The 20,691-nt window shown below is 47.9% G+C and overlaps 1 protein-coding gene across 1 annotated transcript; it reads right to left on the reverse strand.

The window, feature by feature from the left end:
- Positions 1 to 16,871: 16,871 nt before the first annotated feature.
- Positions 16,872 to 20,691, reverse strand: MARVELD1 (MARVEL domain containing 1). The gene is made up of 2 exons (XM_080913175.1): positions 18,615 to 20,691; positions 16,872 to 17,637 (listed from the first exon to the last, which is right to left on the reverse strand). The coding sequence occupies exon 1, from the start codon at positions 20,502 to 20,504 to the stop codon at positions 19,983 to 19,985; it is 522 nt and encodes a 173-aa protein (XP_080769301.1). The 5' UTR covers positions 20,505 to 20,691; the 3' UTR covers positions 16,872 to 17,637; positions 18,615 to 19,982.

Here is a 20,691-nt window from a genome sequence, read left to right on the forward strand (position 1 = left end):
TACCGGGAATCCCAGCTTCTCACTTCCTCTTCCCATTGTTCCAGGGGCTCTGAAATCTTTACTCTCCTAGAGACAAGATCCACAGAAAGTTTCTTTACCTTCTCTTTTGTTTCCTCATCTGACTTGCCCGATCTCCACTCATTCCTCACCCAATTCACCCCTCACCAACTATAATCCTGTCTTCCTGGGTCACCTGTGCCATTCTGGCTGCTAAACCCAGTGGATACTTCCAGTCTTCCTTGCAGGAGCTCTTAGCAACACTGGATGTTGGGATTCTGTAAACCCCACCTCTCAGTTACCTAGCAACAGCCAGGTATACCCCACCCCTCAATTACCCAGCAGTGGCCAGGTATGCTCCGCCCCAGTGACCTGACACTATAAAAGGAGCTGCTTGACCCCTCCTCTCTCTCTTGGCCTCTCTTGCCCTTGTGCTCTTGCAGCCTCCCTCTTCCCTTCCCTTCCCCCTCTGTCCTACGTGCTCATGGCCGGCCTCTACTCCTCTACTCCTCTACTTCTCCCTCTCTCTGCCTCTACCACCCTCTTAACTCTCCCATGACCTGAATAAACTATTCTGTACTATACTGTTGTGTGGCTGGTGCCTCAGGGAAGGGATTCCCAACATGGACCCCTCAGAGGCATCTCCCTTGCCCCCAGGCCTCGCCGCACCTCCATGGGCCATATGCCCCCCACTCTCTTCATCCTTCCCCTAACATTGGTGCCGTGACTCGGATCGTTATCCTTTCACAACATTGGTGCCCTGTGACTTTTCCTTTCATTGGTGCCCCGTCATCTTTTCCTTACACTGGACACTTCACCATTCTTCCTTTGTCTGCCTTAGCGTCCAGGAGACCACCTCTCTAGGTCTCCTACCCTCAAGGTATTCTTGGGGTCGCTCTTCCTTTGAATGTTGTCTATCTGCCACCTTCCTTCTAACCCTCCCCAAGGATTGAGTTCACATTCACCATTAGCTGTTAGCTAATATCTCCAGAAGCTAGTACACTGGCACATAGTGGGTGTGTTGCAAAAAGATAAAGGGCTTGCAAGATGTTTCGTTAGGAAATGCTCACAGGATCACTTGCTGTTGTCTCTCAAAGTGTGCAAATCTGCAGTTACCTCAAAATGAAGTGCTTAGGAATGCAGAAATGCTGTAAAGTTCTGCTCCATAGGCCCAACCTGGGAGAGGTGGGAAGATTTCACCTTGCATGAATTAGTTGCTTTTCCCAACTGTAGAGCAGGGATAGTCACAAGAGCAGCATCATAGGGTGAAACTAAAGTGAGCTAAAGGGTGGAAATTTCTTTGGTTTGGTTTGGGTTTTTTGGTGGGTTGGTTGTTTTGTTTTGGGTTGGGAAGGTTGTTTGTTTGTTTGAGACAGGGTTTTCTCTGTGTGGCCCTAGCTGTCCTGGAACTTGCTCTATAGACCAGACTGGCCTCTGCATCCTGAGTGTTGAGATTAAAGGCATGCAGTACTGCTGTCCGGCTCCCCAGCGTGTTTTAAATGCTCAAAACCTGTGGGCTGGCGAGATGACTTGGTGGATACGACACTTGCTGTATGTATTAGTCAGAGTTCTCTAGAGTCACAGAACTTATGGGTAGTTTCTATATAGTAAGGGACTTTATTATGATGACTTACAGTCTGTTGTCCAACTCCCCAACAATGGTCAGCTGTGAATGGAAGTCCAAGGATCTAGTAGTTGCTCAGACCCACAAGGCAAGCAGGCGAAGAAGAAGGTCTTCCTTCTTCCTATGTCCTTTTGTAGGTCTTCAGCAGAAGGTGTGGCCCAGATTAATGGTGTGTACCACCACGCCTGGATCTGGGACTTGCTTTGTCCCGTATAACCTTGAACTCAGAGATCTCTTTACCTTAGTGTCCTGGGATTCATAGCCACTATGCCTCAAGATCTCCATGCCAAGATCCAGGTCAGAAACTTTTATCTCCCAGCCTCAAGATCTGGATCACAGGTGAGCCTTCCAGTTCTGTAGTTCATTTGCAATATAGTCAAGTTGACAACCAGGAATAGCCACTACACCATGCAAACCTGAAGGACTGAGTACAGTCCCTCAGTACCATGGTTAAGGAAAAGAACTAACTCCCCAGAACTGTTCTCTTTCCTCCTCTCATGTACCAAGACACATGCACACTTACAAACACACACACACACACACACACACACACACATACACACACTACACACACACACATACATAATGATTTTTTTTTAATGTTAGTTGGGGACAGGCACTGAGAAGTGGCTCATCAGTTAATAGCATTTGCTGCTCTTGCAGAAGATCTGGGTTTGATTCCCAGCATCTATATGGTGGCTTTCAACCTTCTGTGACTCCAGTCCCAGGAGATCCCATGCCCTCTTCTAACTTCCACAGACACTGCACACATGTGGTACACATACATACATACATACATACATACATACATACATACATACATACATACAGCAAAACACTCGAACACATAAAATAAAAATAAATAAATTATTTTCTATAGCGAGAATTTTGGTTTCATTAAAAAAACACAGAATTGCTATAAGAACATCATTTCATTAATCCCAGGTGTGGGATATGGGCTGCTTCAGATTGTCCACAGCAGCTGACTAGGATTTTCCTCATGCTCTAGCAGGGGTGTGATTTTGCCAGCTTCGGATAACTTCTGTGATTGTGTGGTGTTTGGAATTCTGGGGACTTTTCAGAGGGTGTGTGAATGCTAGGCCCCTGAAAGGCATGGTGGTTATTGTTGTTTGCATGCAGTTTGGTAAGGAGAAATAAGGAGAAATCAGATATCCTGATGGCAAAGATGAAACTTGCCCCAAGGAACTCAACGTTCCTAATCAGCAGGAAGTAATTTGACGATAATGGCACCCATTTCAGACCCCTTACTTTATTCAAGGAAACTCTTTTCCTTCCTCTCTATCCTTTTTTCCTCTTATCTAGTGCAAAGTGATGGTAGGGATGGAGAAGGGTGGAAGAAAGGACCCATGAAGTAGCTATGGTCAGATAAAATTTTTAAATGTTAGAAGGAGATAAAGAGGAGGCTTAGCAACGAGGAGCACTTGCTGAGAATCATGAGGGCTTGGGGCTGGAGAGATGGCCCAGTGGTTAAGAACACTGACTGCTCTTCCAGAGGTCCTGAGTTCAAATCCCAGCAACCACATGGTGGCTCACAACCATCTGTTATGGGATCTGAAGCCCTCTTCTGGTGTGTCTGAAGACAGCTATAGTGTACTAATATACATAAAATAAATAAGTCTTAAATAAAGAAATCGTGAGAGTCAAAGTTGAGATTTCACTACCCACATAGTAAGATGAGAGTCTTAAATAGTCCTACATCTACAGGGTCACAGATCTGGTGCCTTCTTCTGGCTTCCACGCACATAGGCATGAATTCAGTCATTTCCATGTTCATTTTTTTAAAGAATTTATTCATTATATGTATGTGAGTACACTGTCACTGTCTTCAAACACACTAGGGCATTACAGATGATTGTGAGCCACCATGTGGTTGCTGGGAATTGAACTCAGGACCTCAGCAAGGGCAATCAGTGCTCTTAACTGCTGAGCCATCTCTCTAGCACCCCATGTTCATTTTTATTCTAAGTTCTTCCCACTCCCAACCCAGAAACCAGACAAGGATCTTTGGAAACCCAGAGTTAATGGTGTAGCTCAGTTAATGGAGTATTTGCCTAGCCCTAGGTCTGATCTCCAGCATCAACCCCAGGTACATACCTGTAACCTCAGCACTTGGGGATAGTGGTAAGAGCATCAGGAGATGAGGTCTACCCTCAGTTACACAACTGGTTCAAGGCCAGCCTGGGATACATGAGACCTTGTCTAGAAGAGAAAGAAGAGGAAAAGGAGGAGGGGAGGAAGAAGAGGATGAGGAGAATCATCACCATCTTTGGAAGTCCAGAAGGCTAGAATGCTACACATCCTAAAGCTGTCTGCTGGAAGTCTACCTCGCCTTTGGATGACTGTTCCCAGGGCCCTCTTAGTCTCTCATACATGCAGCCTCTGCAGACTCCACTTCTCCTTCTTCTGACCCAGCTCATCCCTGAACCTAGAGAGACCATAGCCATTCCCGCTCTATCCTATTCCCTCCTGCACACACACCATAACCCAGGCCTCTGCTCACATGAGTCATCTTTGGGGGCACAGTGAACCCCCCCCCAGGCCCCGGCATATTCAGCTCCCAGAGAACCTGCCCCAGCACATCACATCTCCTCCCACTGCTGTGCCTTTTCCTCCACACGGTTTTTCTTTGACCAACTCCTACTCTTTCCACAGCATGGCTCAGAGCTCACCTCACCCCTTCAGGGAGTCTTTCCTCACACACCCCAGTAGGATAGGTATCCGTGTGGCTTGGTTCCATGGGCTTGCCCATTCGTCCACTTGGTACATGCAAAGTCGCTGCCTAATTGCTTGGTGGGTCCTCTGCCTACACCGAAGCTACCGAAGAAACTGGCTGAAGTAACTTCAATGCACAAATGTCCCCAAGTGATCCATGTCTGTCAGTGTCCACTCACACATGTGTCTTCCAGCTTTGCATGTTCTCACTTCTTCCGATCTAAGACCCAGTTTAATATCTCTTCCCTTAAAATGGTGGCACGGAGACTGGCAGGAATAAGAAGTCTCCCATTTCACCCTCCGTGAGCTCTTAGCTCCATAGGAGACACTAACCGGACTCAACAGAATACAGCCCACTGAGTCCTCCAGTGAAAGCCTGAGCATAGGGAAGAGTTAAGGTTACCTGCCTCTGTCTCCAGCCAGGGGGAGAGTGGATTTGTAATCCTAGCGCCACCAGACAGCCTGAGCTAAATAGCAAGATCCTGTCTTAAAAAAAAAAAAAAAAAAAAAAAAAAAAAACCTCCCTCCTTAGAGAGAAAAAAAAAAATTGCTTATTTCAGTGACCTAACCACCTGGAATTCTACCATCAGCAGCTCCCTCCAAAGGCAAATCTCATTTTCTTGGCAACTTTTCTACCTGGGCTGTGGCTGGTGGCCGTGTTAAATTATATTTATTTTCCCCTCCGGCTATGATCAGATTGAGGAATATGATTCCCAAATTCCTACATATGATTTGGGACGAATACGAGAGGGTAAAAGAAGGCGCTAAAGACCAGAGCAATGAGCAAAGCCTTGCCCTGTTCATAAGATACTGGCCGACTTTGGGGATGATCTTAGTTATTTTCAGTAATGGTAATGGAACCCAGAGCGTGGCATATACTAGCAAGCGCTATGCCATTTAGAAAAACCTCTCAGCCTAACTCTGACATTTTATAATTGAATTCTACATACTTGTCCCCTCCCGAACATCACGAATCAGCAGGCTTTGTGCCTTGCAGATAAAAACAAAAGGCTACGAGAGAACAGAAAATTATTAAAGAGGACACTTAAAACCTTAACTTGACATTTCAGATGATAGTCTTGCATCGCTATCAAAGTGTGTTTATGGGCCACATAACTGTGTCATAAAATTTACTATGGCTTTTGGAGGAATTCTAGGCTGACATGCTGAGCGCAAGCTGGAAAGAATGAATGGTTACGCATATCTTCTGCCACGAGGGGGCGCCCTTGCCTACTCTTCAGCAGCATCTCTGCCCTTCAAATTCTAGTTCCTAGCCAGATCTCCCATGCTAGCCTCTATGGTTTTCTCATCACCTTCAGAATATGCCTTGTCTTTTTCATATGTCTCAGTAATTGTTCAAATTATTTCAAAACTTAGCACCTCAGGCTGGCAGAGCGCTGGCCTGGCATGCACAAAGCTCCGGCTTCAGTCCCCAGAGCCATGGAAACTGGGCAAGATGGCGCTCAGCAAAACAAAACAAAACTCCTCAACGAGCAACAAGGATGCTTTGCGTCACACCATTCTAGGGTTCTAGGGTTTGGAGGTGTTTGAATGGGCAGCCTGTGGGTTTTGATGACACCGCAGCTAGATGTCAACTTGGCCTGCATCTGAGGCCGGACGAAGCATAACATGGCTGCTAACTTGGAGCTGGTACTAGCATACTGTCAAGCTGGAAGGAGGTTCTGGTACTTTCTCATTTGGGGCTTTCCAGAGGGGCTCTTGAGTGCCTTCATAGCATAATGACTGACATCCCCAGAGCAAGAGATCCAATCTGGAACAAGGCAAGAAACCAATCCCCCAGAGAGCACTCTGGGTCATTTTTACAACACCATATTGGTTTTAGGGGTTAGTCCCTTATGTGTGTGGAGGGGGGGCGTGGCGAGATGACTCAGAGGGTCAAGATGCTTGCTGCGCCAGCCTAACAGCCTGAGTTTGACCCACAAAGCCCATATAAAGATGACTAGAGATAACTAACTGCAAAGTCATCCTCGGCACCCCCACATGCCTCATACATAAGAACGAACAACACGCCTCAATTAATACTTTTTTATAAAGTGTGGAAGGAATATTATACAAAAGTAAGATTAGCATCTGAGAAGAGCCGAGGCCCTGAGGAAGGCATGCTGCTGACTACCTCCCATCCACCATCCATATCCTGTTTATAGCTCAGCCCTTGGGGACCTCTCTCACGGAATCCCTCACCTCCTTTTCTACGCTTGTGCAGAACTCTGTCTTACCTCTAGTGGACGCCCATCGCCCTGCATTTCTCCCCACGGTGACCTGAGCTTCTGAGAACAAGGAAATTCAACATCTGGGTATCTCCAGTTTGTACCAAGAATAGAGGCCTGACACACTAGGCGATTAGTGGATGCTTCAAAATGGATGTCTGCCTGAGCTTGGTGACATATCCCTGTAACCTGAGTGCTGCTGAGTCTGAGAGGGAGGATTGTGAGTTGGGCCAGCCTGGGCTACATAGTCAGACTCTATTAAAATGCATTAAAAAAAACAATAAGTGTGGGTGAGGCTGTAGAGAAATTGATACCCTTGTGTGTTGTCACAGGGATTGTAAGTGGCGGTCGAAAGTGCTGCACCTGCCCAAGAGCTCTCTGGATTCACAAATGGAAGACACACATACGCCAGCTAGTTTTGTTATGCTCTGATAAGCTCAATGGTTGGGCACTTCCTCCCCCAGCCAGCACATTCTCCCTCCAGTGTTCTTCACTTAACATCTCTCTTTTTTTAAATATTTTTTTGTTTTTGTTTCCTTTCCTTTTTTTAAAGGTTTATTTATTTACTTTATGTGAGTACACTGTCAGCTGTCTTCCAGACACACCAGAAGAGGGCATTGGATCCCACCATGTGGTTGCTGGGATTTGAACTCAGGACCTTTGGAAGAGCAGTTGGTGCTCTTAACTGCTGAGCCATCTCTCCAGCCCGATTTATCATCTCTTAAATCTACATTTTATCATGTTGCCCTGGCTCCTGGGCAGCCCCCTTATCTCTGCTACCCAAGATGCTTTTGGGCAGCTCTTTGGGGTTGAAGGGCTGCTTTCTTCCTTGTACCTACATTTCAGCCATTACCCTCTCCTGTTCCTTCCCGGCATGGTCTGTCCTACTCCCTTCTTCTTGGAGATCCTTTCTTTCTCCTCCTTGTGTTTAATCTCCTGGAAACCTAGAAGTCCTGTCCCACCCCCCCCCACCCCCCCCCCGCTCAGCCACTGGCCATTGGCTCTTTTTTGATCAATCAAAAACTAGTTGGGGACAAGGACCTTCAATCTGGACATGCAGATTCCTAATTTGGGAGCTGAGTCAAGACAAAGCATTAGAAACCAACTCCCAACAGCATCGTATACGGAAAACAGCATAGAAATTTCTCAGACATTTAAAAATAGAATTATGTAATCCAACAATTCCACTTTTGGTTACACACTGCCTAGAAGAATTGAACACAGGGTCTAAAAGGATATGTGTATGTCCAGGTCTGTGGTGTCATTTCTCCTGCTAGCACTGAGTGGACACACCCAGGTGTCCATCACTAGATGAATAAACACACAACACTAGAATCATACACTAGGATAGTGTTCAGCCTTAAGTGAAACTCTGTCCCAGAGAGGTGTGCGTGTGTGGGGATTCTGACTTGTATCGCAACAGTCACAAAAACTAAACTGTGCAGATTTCCTTCATGTGAGGTTCCTGGTGTGGCTAAATTCACACAAACAGGAAGTAGAATGATGTGAGAGGAAACGAGTTGTTTTGGGTGGGAATTTCCATCCTGTGAGATGGGAAGAGCTTTGCAGATGGGCAGTGGTGATGGCAAACAAATGGTGTGAACAGACTTCATGGTCCCCAACGGTGTGAGCAGACTTCATGCTGACCAGTGGTGTGAACAGACTTCATGCTGCCCAGTGGTGTGAACAGACTTCATGCTGCCCAGTGATGGGAACAGACTTCATGCTGCCCAGTGGTGTGAACAGACTTCATGCTGCCCAGTGGTGTGAACAGACTTCATGCTGCCCAATGGCGTGAACAGACTTCTTATAGAAGCGGACTCAAAATATGGCTGAAAGGCAAACTTTATGTTGGCACAACTTTTTAACATTTTTAATGGAGAGTCTTTAGCCAAGGCTGGTGGTATTCACCATGTAGCTAAAAATGATCCCCCTGCCTTCACCTCCCAGGGGCTAAGTGCTAAGATTACAAGTATGTCTGATTTATGTGCTGCTAAAAATCTAGCCTTGGCACCTTGTGATTGTTAGGCAAGTGAGTTGCATTCTGAGCCCCTACTTAAAAATATTTCAAAGGAATATGTAACAGGTAAACAAGCAAAATATATAAATATTTCATTTGTAAGAATATTATCCATTCCCCCCCACCAAAAAAAAAAAAAAAACTCGAATACCCAAGAAACCATCCACAGAACTTGGGAAGCTGAAAAAGAAGGAAGGCCAGAATGTGGATGCCTCAGTCCTTAGAAGGGAGAACAAAACATGGGAGGAAATACAAGGTCAAATAGAGGAGCAGGGATTGAAGAAAAGATCTACAGAGACTGCCTCACCTGGAGAGCAACCCCATATACTGCCACCAAACCCAAGCACTATTGCTGACGCCAAGAAGTGTTTACTGGCAGGAACCAGACATGAATGTCTCCTCAGAGGCTCTCCCAGAGTCATACAGATACAGATGAGGATGCTTGCAGCTAAACATCAGACTGAACACGAGGACCCCAATGAAGGAGCTAGAGAAAGGACTGAAAGAGCTGAAGGGTTTGCACCCTCATGGGAAGAACAACACCATCAACAGCCAAGGCACTGAGGTGGAGAGGGAGATTGGGAGAGGGAGCACCTTCATGGAAGCAAGTTGAGGGGGATGAGGGAGGGGAATTGGGGAAGGGTATTACATTTGAAATGTAAATACAGAGAATATCAATAAAATTGAAAAAAAAATATTCATTACAAAAATAAGCCATCATGTCTGAGTGAGTCCTTGAAGAAGTTTCCAGATTTTTTTTTTTTTTTTTTTTTTTTTTTTTTTTTTTTTTTTTGAGACAGGGTTTCTCTATGTGGCACTGGCTGTCCTGGAACTCACTTTGTAGACCAGGCTGACCTCACACCCATAGAGAGAAAGCTACCAGCCTCTGCCTCCTGAGTACTAGGATTAAAAGCATGCATTACCACCACCTTACAAGTTTCCAGAAATGTTTAGCTGAGGATAGAACCATCCTGACAGTGAATGGCACCATCCCATAGGCTAGCGTCCCGGACTGAATAAAACAAAGAAGGGCTGAGTACCAGTGTTTATCTCTCTCTGCTTCCTGTGGGATATAACTGCCACCTCCCTTTCCTTCCACCAAGGAGTCCCCAGCTGCCCTGTCTTCTCCTACGTGGTGACTACATCCTCAGTGTGTAAGCCAAAACAAGCCATTCTTTCCCTATATTACTCTTGTTGGATATTCGGTCATAACTATAAGAAGAGTAAATCATGGCTAGAGAGGTGGCTCAGAAGTTAAGAGCTCTGTCTGCTCTTCCAGAGGTCCTGAGTTCAATTCCCAGCAACCACAAGGTGGCTCATGACCATGTGTAATGAGATCTGGTGCCCTCTTCTGGCCTGCAGGTATACATGCAGTTGGAACGCTGTATTCATAATAAATCTTTTTTTTATAAGAAAGAAAGAAAAGTAAATGAGGCTCTAAGATGGATGGGGGAACGGTCTCTCGAGACTACAGTATGCTCACCCATACCTGAGACACACCCATACCTGGGGACAAAGCTGGTGTGACCAGGGACTGAAGAGGGAAATCAGAGCTACTGACAAGACACACAGTGCTTCTTTTGAGGGTGAACTTGTTCTGGAACAGGCTTGTGGCAATGGCTGCGTAGCTCTGAGAACAAGCAAAGCCTCAGGAATCACACATCGAGAAGTGAGACCCGTTAGGTGGAATTCTACATGGTGTGAATGGTGCGTCCCTTTCTTTTAATGAGTGGAAAAGGGAAAGATTGCTCGAGTCAAGTTTTCAGGTTCTCTTTAATATCTGCATTTTCGTCTCCTGTGTGCAAACGCGCTCATTGGCTGCTGCGATTCTTTTTGATGAACAGCTTTGCTGCCTTCGCCTTTGACCGGCATTCCATAAATACATCTTTATGTTCTTGTACCTGGGAAAGAAGAACCCATGAGTAATGAGCTTCCCAGCTGGGAGACAGTGAGTTGTTGGACAACCAGCATGGAAACAAATGTCCGCGGTTACATCCTTCCTTGGTAGCTCTTGGCAGCCATGAAAACAACCATTCATCAAACACTGGCACAAAAAATTCTCACAGTGGAGAGCAGCAAAAACCTCCCTAATAAACCTCATGGCTCCCACGAAAGAGGCAGTTAACTACCACCCACAGAAACCAGTCAGGGATCACCCCCTCACATATAGTACACTCCCCTTCCACAGAACCACGGGATCGATGGGCAGAGACTGCTCGTCTTGGGATAATGGCTCTCAGCCCCTTTGCACAGGTTAGAACATACATGTAATTTCCAAGGAAGTGAGTGGGGTTGTTGAATGCTGCTTGCAGACCAAGACCTTTAAAAGTCAGAAACGTACATATGGCTACCTCCCTCCCTAGAGCAGCCAGCTCCCTGCAAAGGGAAAGTTCCTCAGAGAAACCATCCCCTGCTTCTGGAGACAAACCACTGTGGGCCATTATGAGAGGAGAAACTAAACCAGCATTCCATCATGGAATAGGAATGGGGTCATGAGCTCTACCCCTAACTGACAGGGAGGGTCAAGGGTTTTGTTTTGTTTTAGATTTGTTTAATGTGTATTTTACTTTATGTATTTATGTGCATTTTGTTTTGTGTGTAGGACATGTTTGCTATGTGTATGTATGTGTATCACATGTGCCTGGTACCCACAGAGGTCTGAAGAGGGCATCAGATCCTTGGGTACTGGAGTTACAGATAGTTGGGAGCCACCATATGGTTGCTAGGAATTGAACCTGGGGTCCTCTGCAAGAGCAACAAGTCCTATAAACTTCGTGGCCACTTTTTTAGTCCAGAGAGTTTCTTTCTTTTCTTTCTTTTCTTTTCTTTTCTTTTTTCTTTTTAGGATCTGGCTCCTGGTGGGCTGACTGTGCTCCCATGGACAATGGATGGCCCTACACCTAGAAATGTGTGGAGCAAAAACTGGGATTTTTAGATGAACTATCTAAGGAGACAGGAAGTTGGGAAGGATCTGGGAGGAACTGGGAATTCATGTGGTCAAAATACATTGTGTGAAATTCTGTAAGAACTGATAAAATATTTATTTTAAGAAAAAAAAAGGAGGGCCTGGAAAGATGACGCTCTATTTTAAGATTGTATTAAAATTAAGCACTGGCCACTCTTGCAGAGGACACAGGTTCAATTCCTAACACCCACTTGGCAGCTCACAACCATCTGTAACTCCAGGTCTATCGGATCTGATGTCCCCTTCTGACCTCTGCAGGCACCAAAAACAAACATGGTACACAGACATACATATAAGCAGACCAGCCATATATGCATATAAGATAAAAATAAATAAAATATCAAAAAATTAAACTAAAAGTATGTATGACTATAAATCAATTGCATTTTGTTAAGCTCCTGAAATGTGTTTTTGTTACAACAGCTGGACAACAACATGCATTAATCCTCCCAAGGATTCATTGTATATCTTTCATGAAAAGATAGAGGTAAATAACTCAAAAAAATTTTTTGAAACAAGGTCTTGTTATATATAAGCCCAGGCTGGTCTCTAGCTTTCAAACTCAATCTCTTGATCCCCTGTTTTAACCTTCCATGCTCCCAAGTGCTAAGTTTACAAGAGTGTGCATGCATGCCTTCCTTAATAGCCTTCATCCTTCTGGGGGGAATCACACTCTGGGCCCAGAATAGTAGATGCTTGCCTAGCGTGCACAGAGCCCTGAGTTCAATCACTTGTGCAGGACTGGTGGTGCCCGCCTTTAATCCTGGCACTTGGGAGGCAGAGGCAGGCAGATCTCTGTGATTTTGAGACTGGCCTGGTCTCCAGGGTGAGTTCCAGAATGGCCAAGGCTACACAAACCCTGTTTGCAAACACTGGGGCAGTGAGGGGGACCTGGCAGGTATGGCAGTGCATTCTTCCAATCCCAGCACTCAGGAGTAGGGGTGGCAGCAAGGGAGATGTGTCTCTGTGAGCTTGAGTCCAGCTTGGTCTACATAGTGAGTTCCAGACCAGACAGAGCTACATAGCAGGACCCTGTCTTAACCCAAACAACAAAAACAACAAACAAACAAACAACAAATAAAAATCAAACAAAGCCCCTCCCCGAAAAATACAAACTATTCCAGCACATAGAATAAGATGAAAATCTCCTTAATTTATCCTGAGTCCAGACTTACCCTGCTTGATACAAACGTTCAGCAAACCCACAACCCACCTCATCTCAGAAATCAAAAGGTACTACATGACTGACATCACTGATAGGTATCTTAAGAGAAACTGAAGTCTGAATGAAGTCTTGTCCAGTCATGTTCTCATAATAACCGCATTAGTAAGGAAGCCTTTGAAACAACGTAAATGTCCATCAACAAGTAAACAGATGGTTAAGAGCACTGGCTGCTCTCCCAAAGGACTCAGGCTCAGTTCTCAGCATTCACACTGTGGCTCACAACTGTCTATAACTCCAGTTCCAGGGGATCTGACATGCTCTTTAGATCTCTGTGAGCACGTGATACACTTAAGTGGTACACAGACATCCATGCAGGCAAAACACCCATACATATAAAATTAAATTGAAAAGTCAAGCCCAGTGTCTTAGTCAGGGTTTCTATTCCTGCACAAGCATCATGACCAAGAAAGCAAGTTGAAGAGAAAAAGGTTTATTCAGCTTATATTTCCATATCGCTGGTCATCACCAAAGGAAGTCAGGACTGGAACTCAATCAGGTCAGGAAGCAGAAACTGATGCAGAGGACATGGAGGGATGTCACTTACTGACTTGCTTCCCCTGGCTTGCTCAGCTTGCTTTCTTACAGAACCTAGGTCCACCAGCCCAGGGATGGCATCTCCCACAAGGGGCTGGGCCCTCCCACCTTGATCACTAGTTGAGAAAATGCTGTACAACTGGATCTCATAGAGGCATTTCCTCAACGGAGGCTCCTTTCTCTGTGATAACTCCAGCTTGTGTCAAGTTGACACAAAACTAGCCAGTACATCAGTAATAAGTTTACTAGTTCCCAGGAACCCAAGGAGGAGACAGTAAACAGCTGATAAATTTAACCACTGATTATCTATCTGAGAAGCAGAAAAGTCACTGCAAAGGGAGGATATGTGTCAGCTAGGTGACTGAAAACAGCTCCTTTTGCCCAGATAAGTCAGGATTGATAAAAACATATAAACAAACTCCTGAGGGTAATCTCTCACCTTTCCATTACTGACAGCTGAAGTCAGAGGCTTCTTTACCCACCTCCGACCCCCACCAGATAAGTTCTTCAGATAACAAGTCCTTTGCTAGCTGAAAGGAAGGCAGGAGAGGGTACTTTTGGAGATAGAGACAAGGCAGGGGAATTCAAGGGAATGAGAAAGAGAAAACAAAGAAGGACCTCCAACCATAGGAACGTCTCTCGGGTGGGAAAGAGACCTGGTGCCTTGGGCAGAGGAAAATTCACATTCCTCATCACTACACACTATGGGGCGTGGTATCGGTGCTGCTTTTAATCTACGAGGTCTTAAGAAATCCTGCAGAGGACAGCCATGCTGCCTCAGCAGAGCTACATAGATTTAGTCACCAGACCCTCTGATCTATGGTCCGGTGAGCATCTCATGGCTCTTTTTAATCCAGTGAGGGAGGCACCCGCGTTATCCCCATTGGCCGAATGATGAAGTTCTTATCCACACAGGATTTGGAAACTACCTAAGACTCCGCAGACCAACCAGCATGAAATTGGGTTGATCTGCCTGAAAAAGAGTCCGTTATATTGGTTGCTCAGGAGCCACAGAAGGGGCTATGAGGAGCCTTTGAGAGTCAGGACTGAGGGGTTACACTGAAGGACGGTCTGGGTTTGGGGTGGTCTGCGCGCTTCTGGCAGACGGGAGCTGCACCAGGAAGCAGGAGAGCGGGGCTCAGCACACCGAGGGGAGAAGTTGATATAATCCAGATTTGTAATAGCCAGTTTGCTTAACAGCCCTGGCTCGAGACAGAAATGTACCAGGAAGTAATAGCATTTCCTTAGCAGGCTTTGATAGGAAATATGTAAAGAAAGGTCCCTGCCAATCGCTCTTCTTTCTGCTACTCCTCATGAAGAGCTGACCCTTTCATCTCCATTGCTTCAAGTGCCAGGAAAAGACCTTTGGCAATACTTCCTCCTGACACCATTTTTTTTTTTCTCTTGCAACGGGAGCTCTTTAACAGCTCGGGGAAGAAGGAACATTTCTTGTTAAATTCACTTCGTTTTGGTGGAATGTGTATACGCACACTGCATACATGCCTGGCGCCCGAGGAGGTCAGAAGAGGGCATCAGATCCCCTAGAACTGGAGAGAGATATAGATGACTTTGAACCCCAGTGTGAGTACTGGGAAACTGAACCTGGGTCCTCCGAAAGAGCAACAAGTGTTTCAACCACTGGGCAAGATGCCTGAAAGGGAATTTCAAAGAAAAAAAGACAGTCTTCACTCTACAAATCCTTCAGAGAACCTACGAGGGAAAACAAAACTTGAAAACCAAGGTTTCCAACCTCTCAAAACACATGAGTACTCCCCACACCATCTCATAAAAGCTTCTGAGGCTAACTCCCATTTTGAAAAAAAAGGGGGTGGGGGTGGGGGTGATACGGCTCAGCATGTAAGAAGAGCACTTGTTGGTCTTGCAAAGGGCCCAGGTTTGATTTCCAGCGTCCCCATGGTAGTTCACAAGCATCCACCACTCTGTTTCTGAAATGAACAAGTTACCCAGTTGTTGGAGGTTGGTCTTGTGCGCTGTGTATTCAGAAGCTGAATTCAGTGCTCCTGACCATATTGCAACCTGATCTTGGGGCACTGTATTAACCAATGTGCTGTAAAGAATGTTCCCCAATAATCCCTGATTGGTTAATCAAAGGCTGAACCTATGAGTGGGCAGAGAGGTTGGGAAGGCAAAACTTGAGATCGAGTGTGGTCTCTCAGGTAGACACCAGGAGAAGGAGAGAGAGAAGGAGGTTGCTATAAGGCAGGACCGACCATGAGCATGTGCCCCAAAGAAGGCCTCCTTGAAGATGCACATAAACAGAGCAAGGTTTGGTTGGAAGTAACAGGACGTTTATCTGGTTATCAATAGCCTAGCGGGTTATAGTAGTCTCAGGTTTGAAGCTTGTTAATAAATTCTGATGTTTCTGTGTGATGAGCTAAATGGGAAAGAGTGGGGCAGAAAACCCGCAATAAAAATATTTCAATACAGCCATACATGGGAACGAAACACTCATACACATAAAATAAAATAAACATATCTAAAGAGAATAAGATAGAAGCCAGGTACAGTGGCAGAGGCAGGGGAATCACTGTAACTTTGAGGCTAGACTCGTCTACATAGCCAGTTCCATCCCAGTCAGAACTACATGGTTTTGCAATTGAGGAAAATGAGGGAGACATCTGAAGTTGACAGTGGCCTCCATGTGCATATTTGGCGGCACACGTGCACATACAAGCACACAAAGAAATAGACAAGAGAGGAGAGAAGTCAGGGTGCAGCAGCAAGGGCCACTTCACCCTGGAAATCTCCAAGCCAAAACAAACAGAGAAGGGAGGTGGGCATGTGCCCATGTCACTGGTCGTCACTCTGGAGCAGAGGCTCAGGGAGAGCAGGCAGGCTTGGAACACATCTGGCATCAGATGCCAGCTAGAGCCGCTCCCAGTGCCATAAGCTCTGATGGCAGAATCCTACTTCCCAGCAGCAGGAGGAGCCCAGGAGACAGCTCCCTTCTGCTCCAAGTCTCACTATTCCAGGGCATCTCTGTCTGCAGGGAATAGCTGGCCAATAACCTCTGGGGGGGGGGGGGTTAGGGCCACAGGCCAGGCACAGTAGTAGACCAGGCCTGGGCTCCAGGCGCCTCCAAGTTTTTCCATATGGCGTTAGACACTGTTGCCTCTGTGTCCTGGACTAACTCCTCCTCTGTATGATGGGGCTGGACCAGAACAGAACCATGCTGGCTCTACAAGAGTCACTCCCAGCCTGACAGGGAATGGCACTCATAAATAAGGACCAGTAGAGAGCAGACAGGGGGGAGAAAGTTCTGTACCTTCAGTACCAACCCAAAACAGAAAGTTTCTTCTGAATCCTGTCCTCGGGCCCCGACTAGCCACAGTGGAAGGCTGTGAGCTCATTTTCCCTTCTCTCCCAGAAGGCAAGGGCTGAGTACTAGAAGAACTTAGCGGAAAGTTACCACAGAGGACCAGGGTGTGAGACCCAAACACGAGATCAGACAAAACAAACTTTATTCCAAAAAAGTCTATTGGGCTAACCATGAATACACTACTGGATAAGGCACATGGTCCCTCTATCTAAGCACCCTCCCTACACCAAAACCCACCCCTGCTTGGCCTGTGTATACATTGTAGAAATTGTCTCCTGGGCCCACAAGAGGCCCACGACTTATGGTTGGGAGCTTTCTGGGTGGCCTTGGCCTGGCCCCAGTCCCAGTGTCGGAGAGGTAAGACAGTTTCCAAATGCTCTGGCCACATCATGGTGATTGTACTGTGCCATTTGAGGAAAGGGGGCATCATAATGGTCTTATCTGTGAAGCAAAGCTAGAAGGCACATGGAGAAGAGCTAGTGAGCTCCAGCATGCTACAGGCACATTAGGGTATATGAGGCACCAGAAAGGCCGAGGTGTGTGCTCCTGAGTAAGGTCAGCTGGCCTCAGACCCAGAGCACTGGGGCTGAGGAGATCCTGAGGGGACTGGGCCTGAGCTTAGACTGTGATCTAAAACAGGCAGACAGATAAAGAACAGGAGCTGGAACCAAGACCCATCGTTTAGGGGATGGGAGACGGGCAGAGTTCAGTCCCAAGTGAGCGGATCTTGCGCCTAAATTATAACATCGGAGCTTGGGGATCCTCTTGCATCAAGAAAGAAACCAGTCTTCTCCATCACGGCTCTTCCACCAGACAGTATGCAAAGAGACTGCTGTTCCCCCGCCTGCCCTAGAGCAGCAAAGACTCCCAACCCTTCCTCTGGTCCCAGGCAGACCGGTTCAGCCAATCAGGGAGGGCTTGTGGCATTCTCACCCCTCTGGGAATCTTTGAGGCCTCAGTAAAGTGGAAACCTGTAACATAAGAACAAAAGTCACCCACTATCAAGGTGTCCCAGCAGTGATACAGGGTCGGAAGGGAAGGAAGGAAAGTCATCCCTTTTGGAGCTGAGCAGCAGAGCTAGCCCAAGGCAATGAAGAACACAGGAGGTCGTGCACTGGGATCTCCCAGAGAAAATAAACAACAACGAACCATTTTGTTGCTTTGTTTCCTTGGAGGATAGGGCCTAATCATATGACTAGGGTTGGCCTGGAACTATGTAGCCCAGGCTGGCCCTGAACCCCACCCTCCATAACCTCCAATACCTCCCTAGGATTACGTGCCTGTACAAGCATACCCAGTTCAAACTCTCATAATCCTAGTGGGTATAGACTTTCTGTTTTGCAAGATGAGAGCCCTTCTGGAGGCACGTGGTGGTGATGGCTGCACTGTGTGACTGTCCTCACTGTCACCAAACTGCCCTCAAAGCTGGTTATAAAGGTAAGTTTTAGGTCCTGATGCTGGGTCCTGAACCAGGTCAAATACGTATTGACCCTTACCACACAGCCTGGCATTGAAGAAACTGGACTGTGAGGGTTCAAAGCCAACCTCCATCACTCATCACCAAGGAGACCTGGACATTGATCTCACAGCAGTATGCAAAGAACGCATGCCTTCAAGCAGTGTGCCCACACAGTAGTGCTACATAAAATTTATACTCCACTCCAACCACTGCCTTCATAATGGCTGCAGAGCTTGGAAGATGCACTTGCAGGGACTGGGGTGTGGCTCTGTGTCAGGTGCCCCTTGAACATGACAGGAGCTCTGGGCTCCATCTCTAACACACACAGTGTCCTATGTCCCATGTTTCCAGAGAAGGCTGAGCTTGAATTTGTAACATCAGTGCTGTTCTTCAGACTCTGAATAAAGTTGCTGTAGTTTGGAAGAGGAGGTGGACCAGTGCGTTCTACTAGAAGCCTATGGCACTTTCCAGTTACGCAAAATGCCTTACCTTAGAGGTGGCACCAGCTGTCCACCCCAGGTCCAGACAGTTCTCAATCTGGTGGCAGAACTCACCCCACCAGCTGCTCAGAGTCCGTGCCAAGATCTCTTACAAGCGGCTGTGCTTCGGACTGGGAGATCATCTGGATATCCTTGGCTTCGTGTTTCCAACAATGTGAATGAATGCTCAACTGTTCTCAGGTCTCTGGTTGGGAAGTGGGTCTCCAGCTCCTTTGTCATTGGGTGAAACAACCCCACCCCCCTCCCAGTTAGAGGAATTCCCAGGGGAAGAGGAGCTTCCCAATCTTCAATGGGTCAAACCTGTGGAAATGACAGCATAGGCGCAATCTTGCGGTGGAGACGGCTTAGGTCCAAGAGTTAGTCCAGAAAACTAAAATACGGTGTGTGGCCGTGCTACCTGCGGGATTTCTCAGACACCCTCATTACGCTAACAAACTGCGAATCTGTGCGGGAAGGCAGCACTGTTGACAGACCCATTTGCCTTCCTGTGGAAGTAGCACCGACGTGGTCCCCTAGAAACCCCACTGCTTTAGAGGGAAGAGTGTGGTTCTAATCTTAAAACTGCTGCTCGGAAGAGAGGGATCTGGGTTCCCAGAGAGGTGAGCAGCACCTTAACAATAGCTTTGGTCACATGAGATCCCCAAGGCAAATTTATTTAAAGGTGGGGTGAGTGACATCTGAGAGGCCTGAAAGTTAGTACATTTGCCCCAGTCTGAAAGAACCCCGACGGTAAAGGCAGAGAGACTTGCGTCCTTAAGTAAGACACAGCCAGCGGTACTTTTGCTATACCCACCACTCCTGGAGCTGACCCCGCCCAAGGACTTCATTGCAGGGAGAGATCCAAACTACAGCTAAAGGCGTCATTCATCCCAGCACTAGCTAAGGCCTGTCCCTAGCTCCACTTGCAGCTGCCTGACTGCATTCTACACCACCCTAGGCTGGAAGAGGGGGCAGGGAGGAGATGCTCCTCCAAATGCAGGGCAGGAGGGAGGGGGCAGTGGCGCAGCCCAAAGACTGGTTCCAATTTAGGAGCCTCCCCCGGATCTACGCGGCGGCGCCTGTCCACGTCTAGCTCTCGACAGGGAATGGGGAAAGGGACTTCCAGGCTTCGCCTGGAGCGGCCCAACAGGGTGTGTGCGTCGGCGCCTCGGATTGATGCGCGGGTCCCTGGAAGCTGGTATCTGAGCCGAGCTGCGGTGCAGCAGTCGGACTAGAACTGAACGTCGGGGATCCAGGGCGCGGGCAGTGGAAACGCAGGCAGGGAGAGGGTGCAGGGGGAGCACCGGCACGGGGCGGCGGCAGGAAGGGCTCGGGAGGGATCCCCGCACCGATCTGGGCCGCGGTAGAGCGGGTGGCCTCACACCACCTCCTCCTTGCCCTGGTAGCGACGGCAGCAGCCGTAGAGTGCCGAGAGCAGGTAGAGGCCGAGGCAGAGGCCGCCGCAGACAGAGGCCGCCAGGAAGGCATGGTAAGCACAGGGCAGGCGGTAGTTCTTGAGGTTGCAGTAGCTGTGGCGCTGCGTCTGGTCGATCATGATGCCCGTCGCGGCCCCGTAGAGAGCGGCCGCCAGCAGGTCGTGCGCCACGTTGACCACGAGCCAGCGCGAGCCCAGCACGGGCACCAGCTCCTGCTTGCCCAGCAGCGTGATGAAGTAGAGCCCCAGGGTGAGGAGCCAGAAGAGCACCGACACGAAGAGCGCGAAGTGCACGGGGCCCTGGTACTTGCTGGTGGCTATGGTGATCCAGAAGGCGGCCCCGGCCAGCAGCTGCAGCAGCCGCAGCACTCCCAGCGGCCCGCGCAGGAAAGCCCGCTGCAGGCGCAGGGAGCCGCGGGCCGTGCGCGCCTGGGGCGGCGGCTGGCGCGGGGGCGGCGGGAGCATGGCCCCCGGACGCGGCGGCGGCGGCGGTGGCGCCCCGAGCAGCGGAATGGCGGCGCCTTGCTCGCGGGGGCGGCCCGGCCCCGGTGCTCCCGCTGCTCTTGCTGAGGCCTGCCCTTCTCCCTCTACTCCGAATCCTCAGCGTTGCTTCTCGTCTGCACCCTTCCTCCCCTTTCTCCTCTTTTCTCCT

This window comes from Micromys minutus, assembly GCF_963924665.1.
Source record: "Micromys minutus genome assembly, chromosome: 2".
NCBI lineage: Eukaryota > Metazoa > Chordata > Mammalia > Rodentia > Muridae > Micromys > Micromys minutus.

Excerpts from the sequence above, each read along its gene's own strand:
- MARVELD1 (XM_080913175.1), bottom strand. The coding sequence starts at position 20,504 with ATGCTCCCGCCGCCCCCGCGCCAGCCGCCGCCCCAGGCGCGCACGGCC.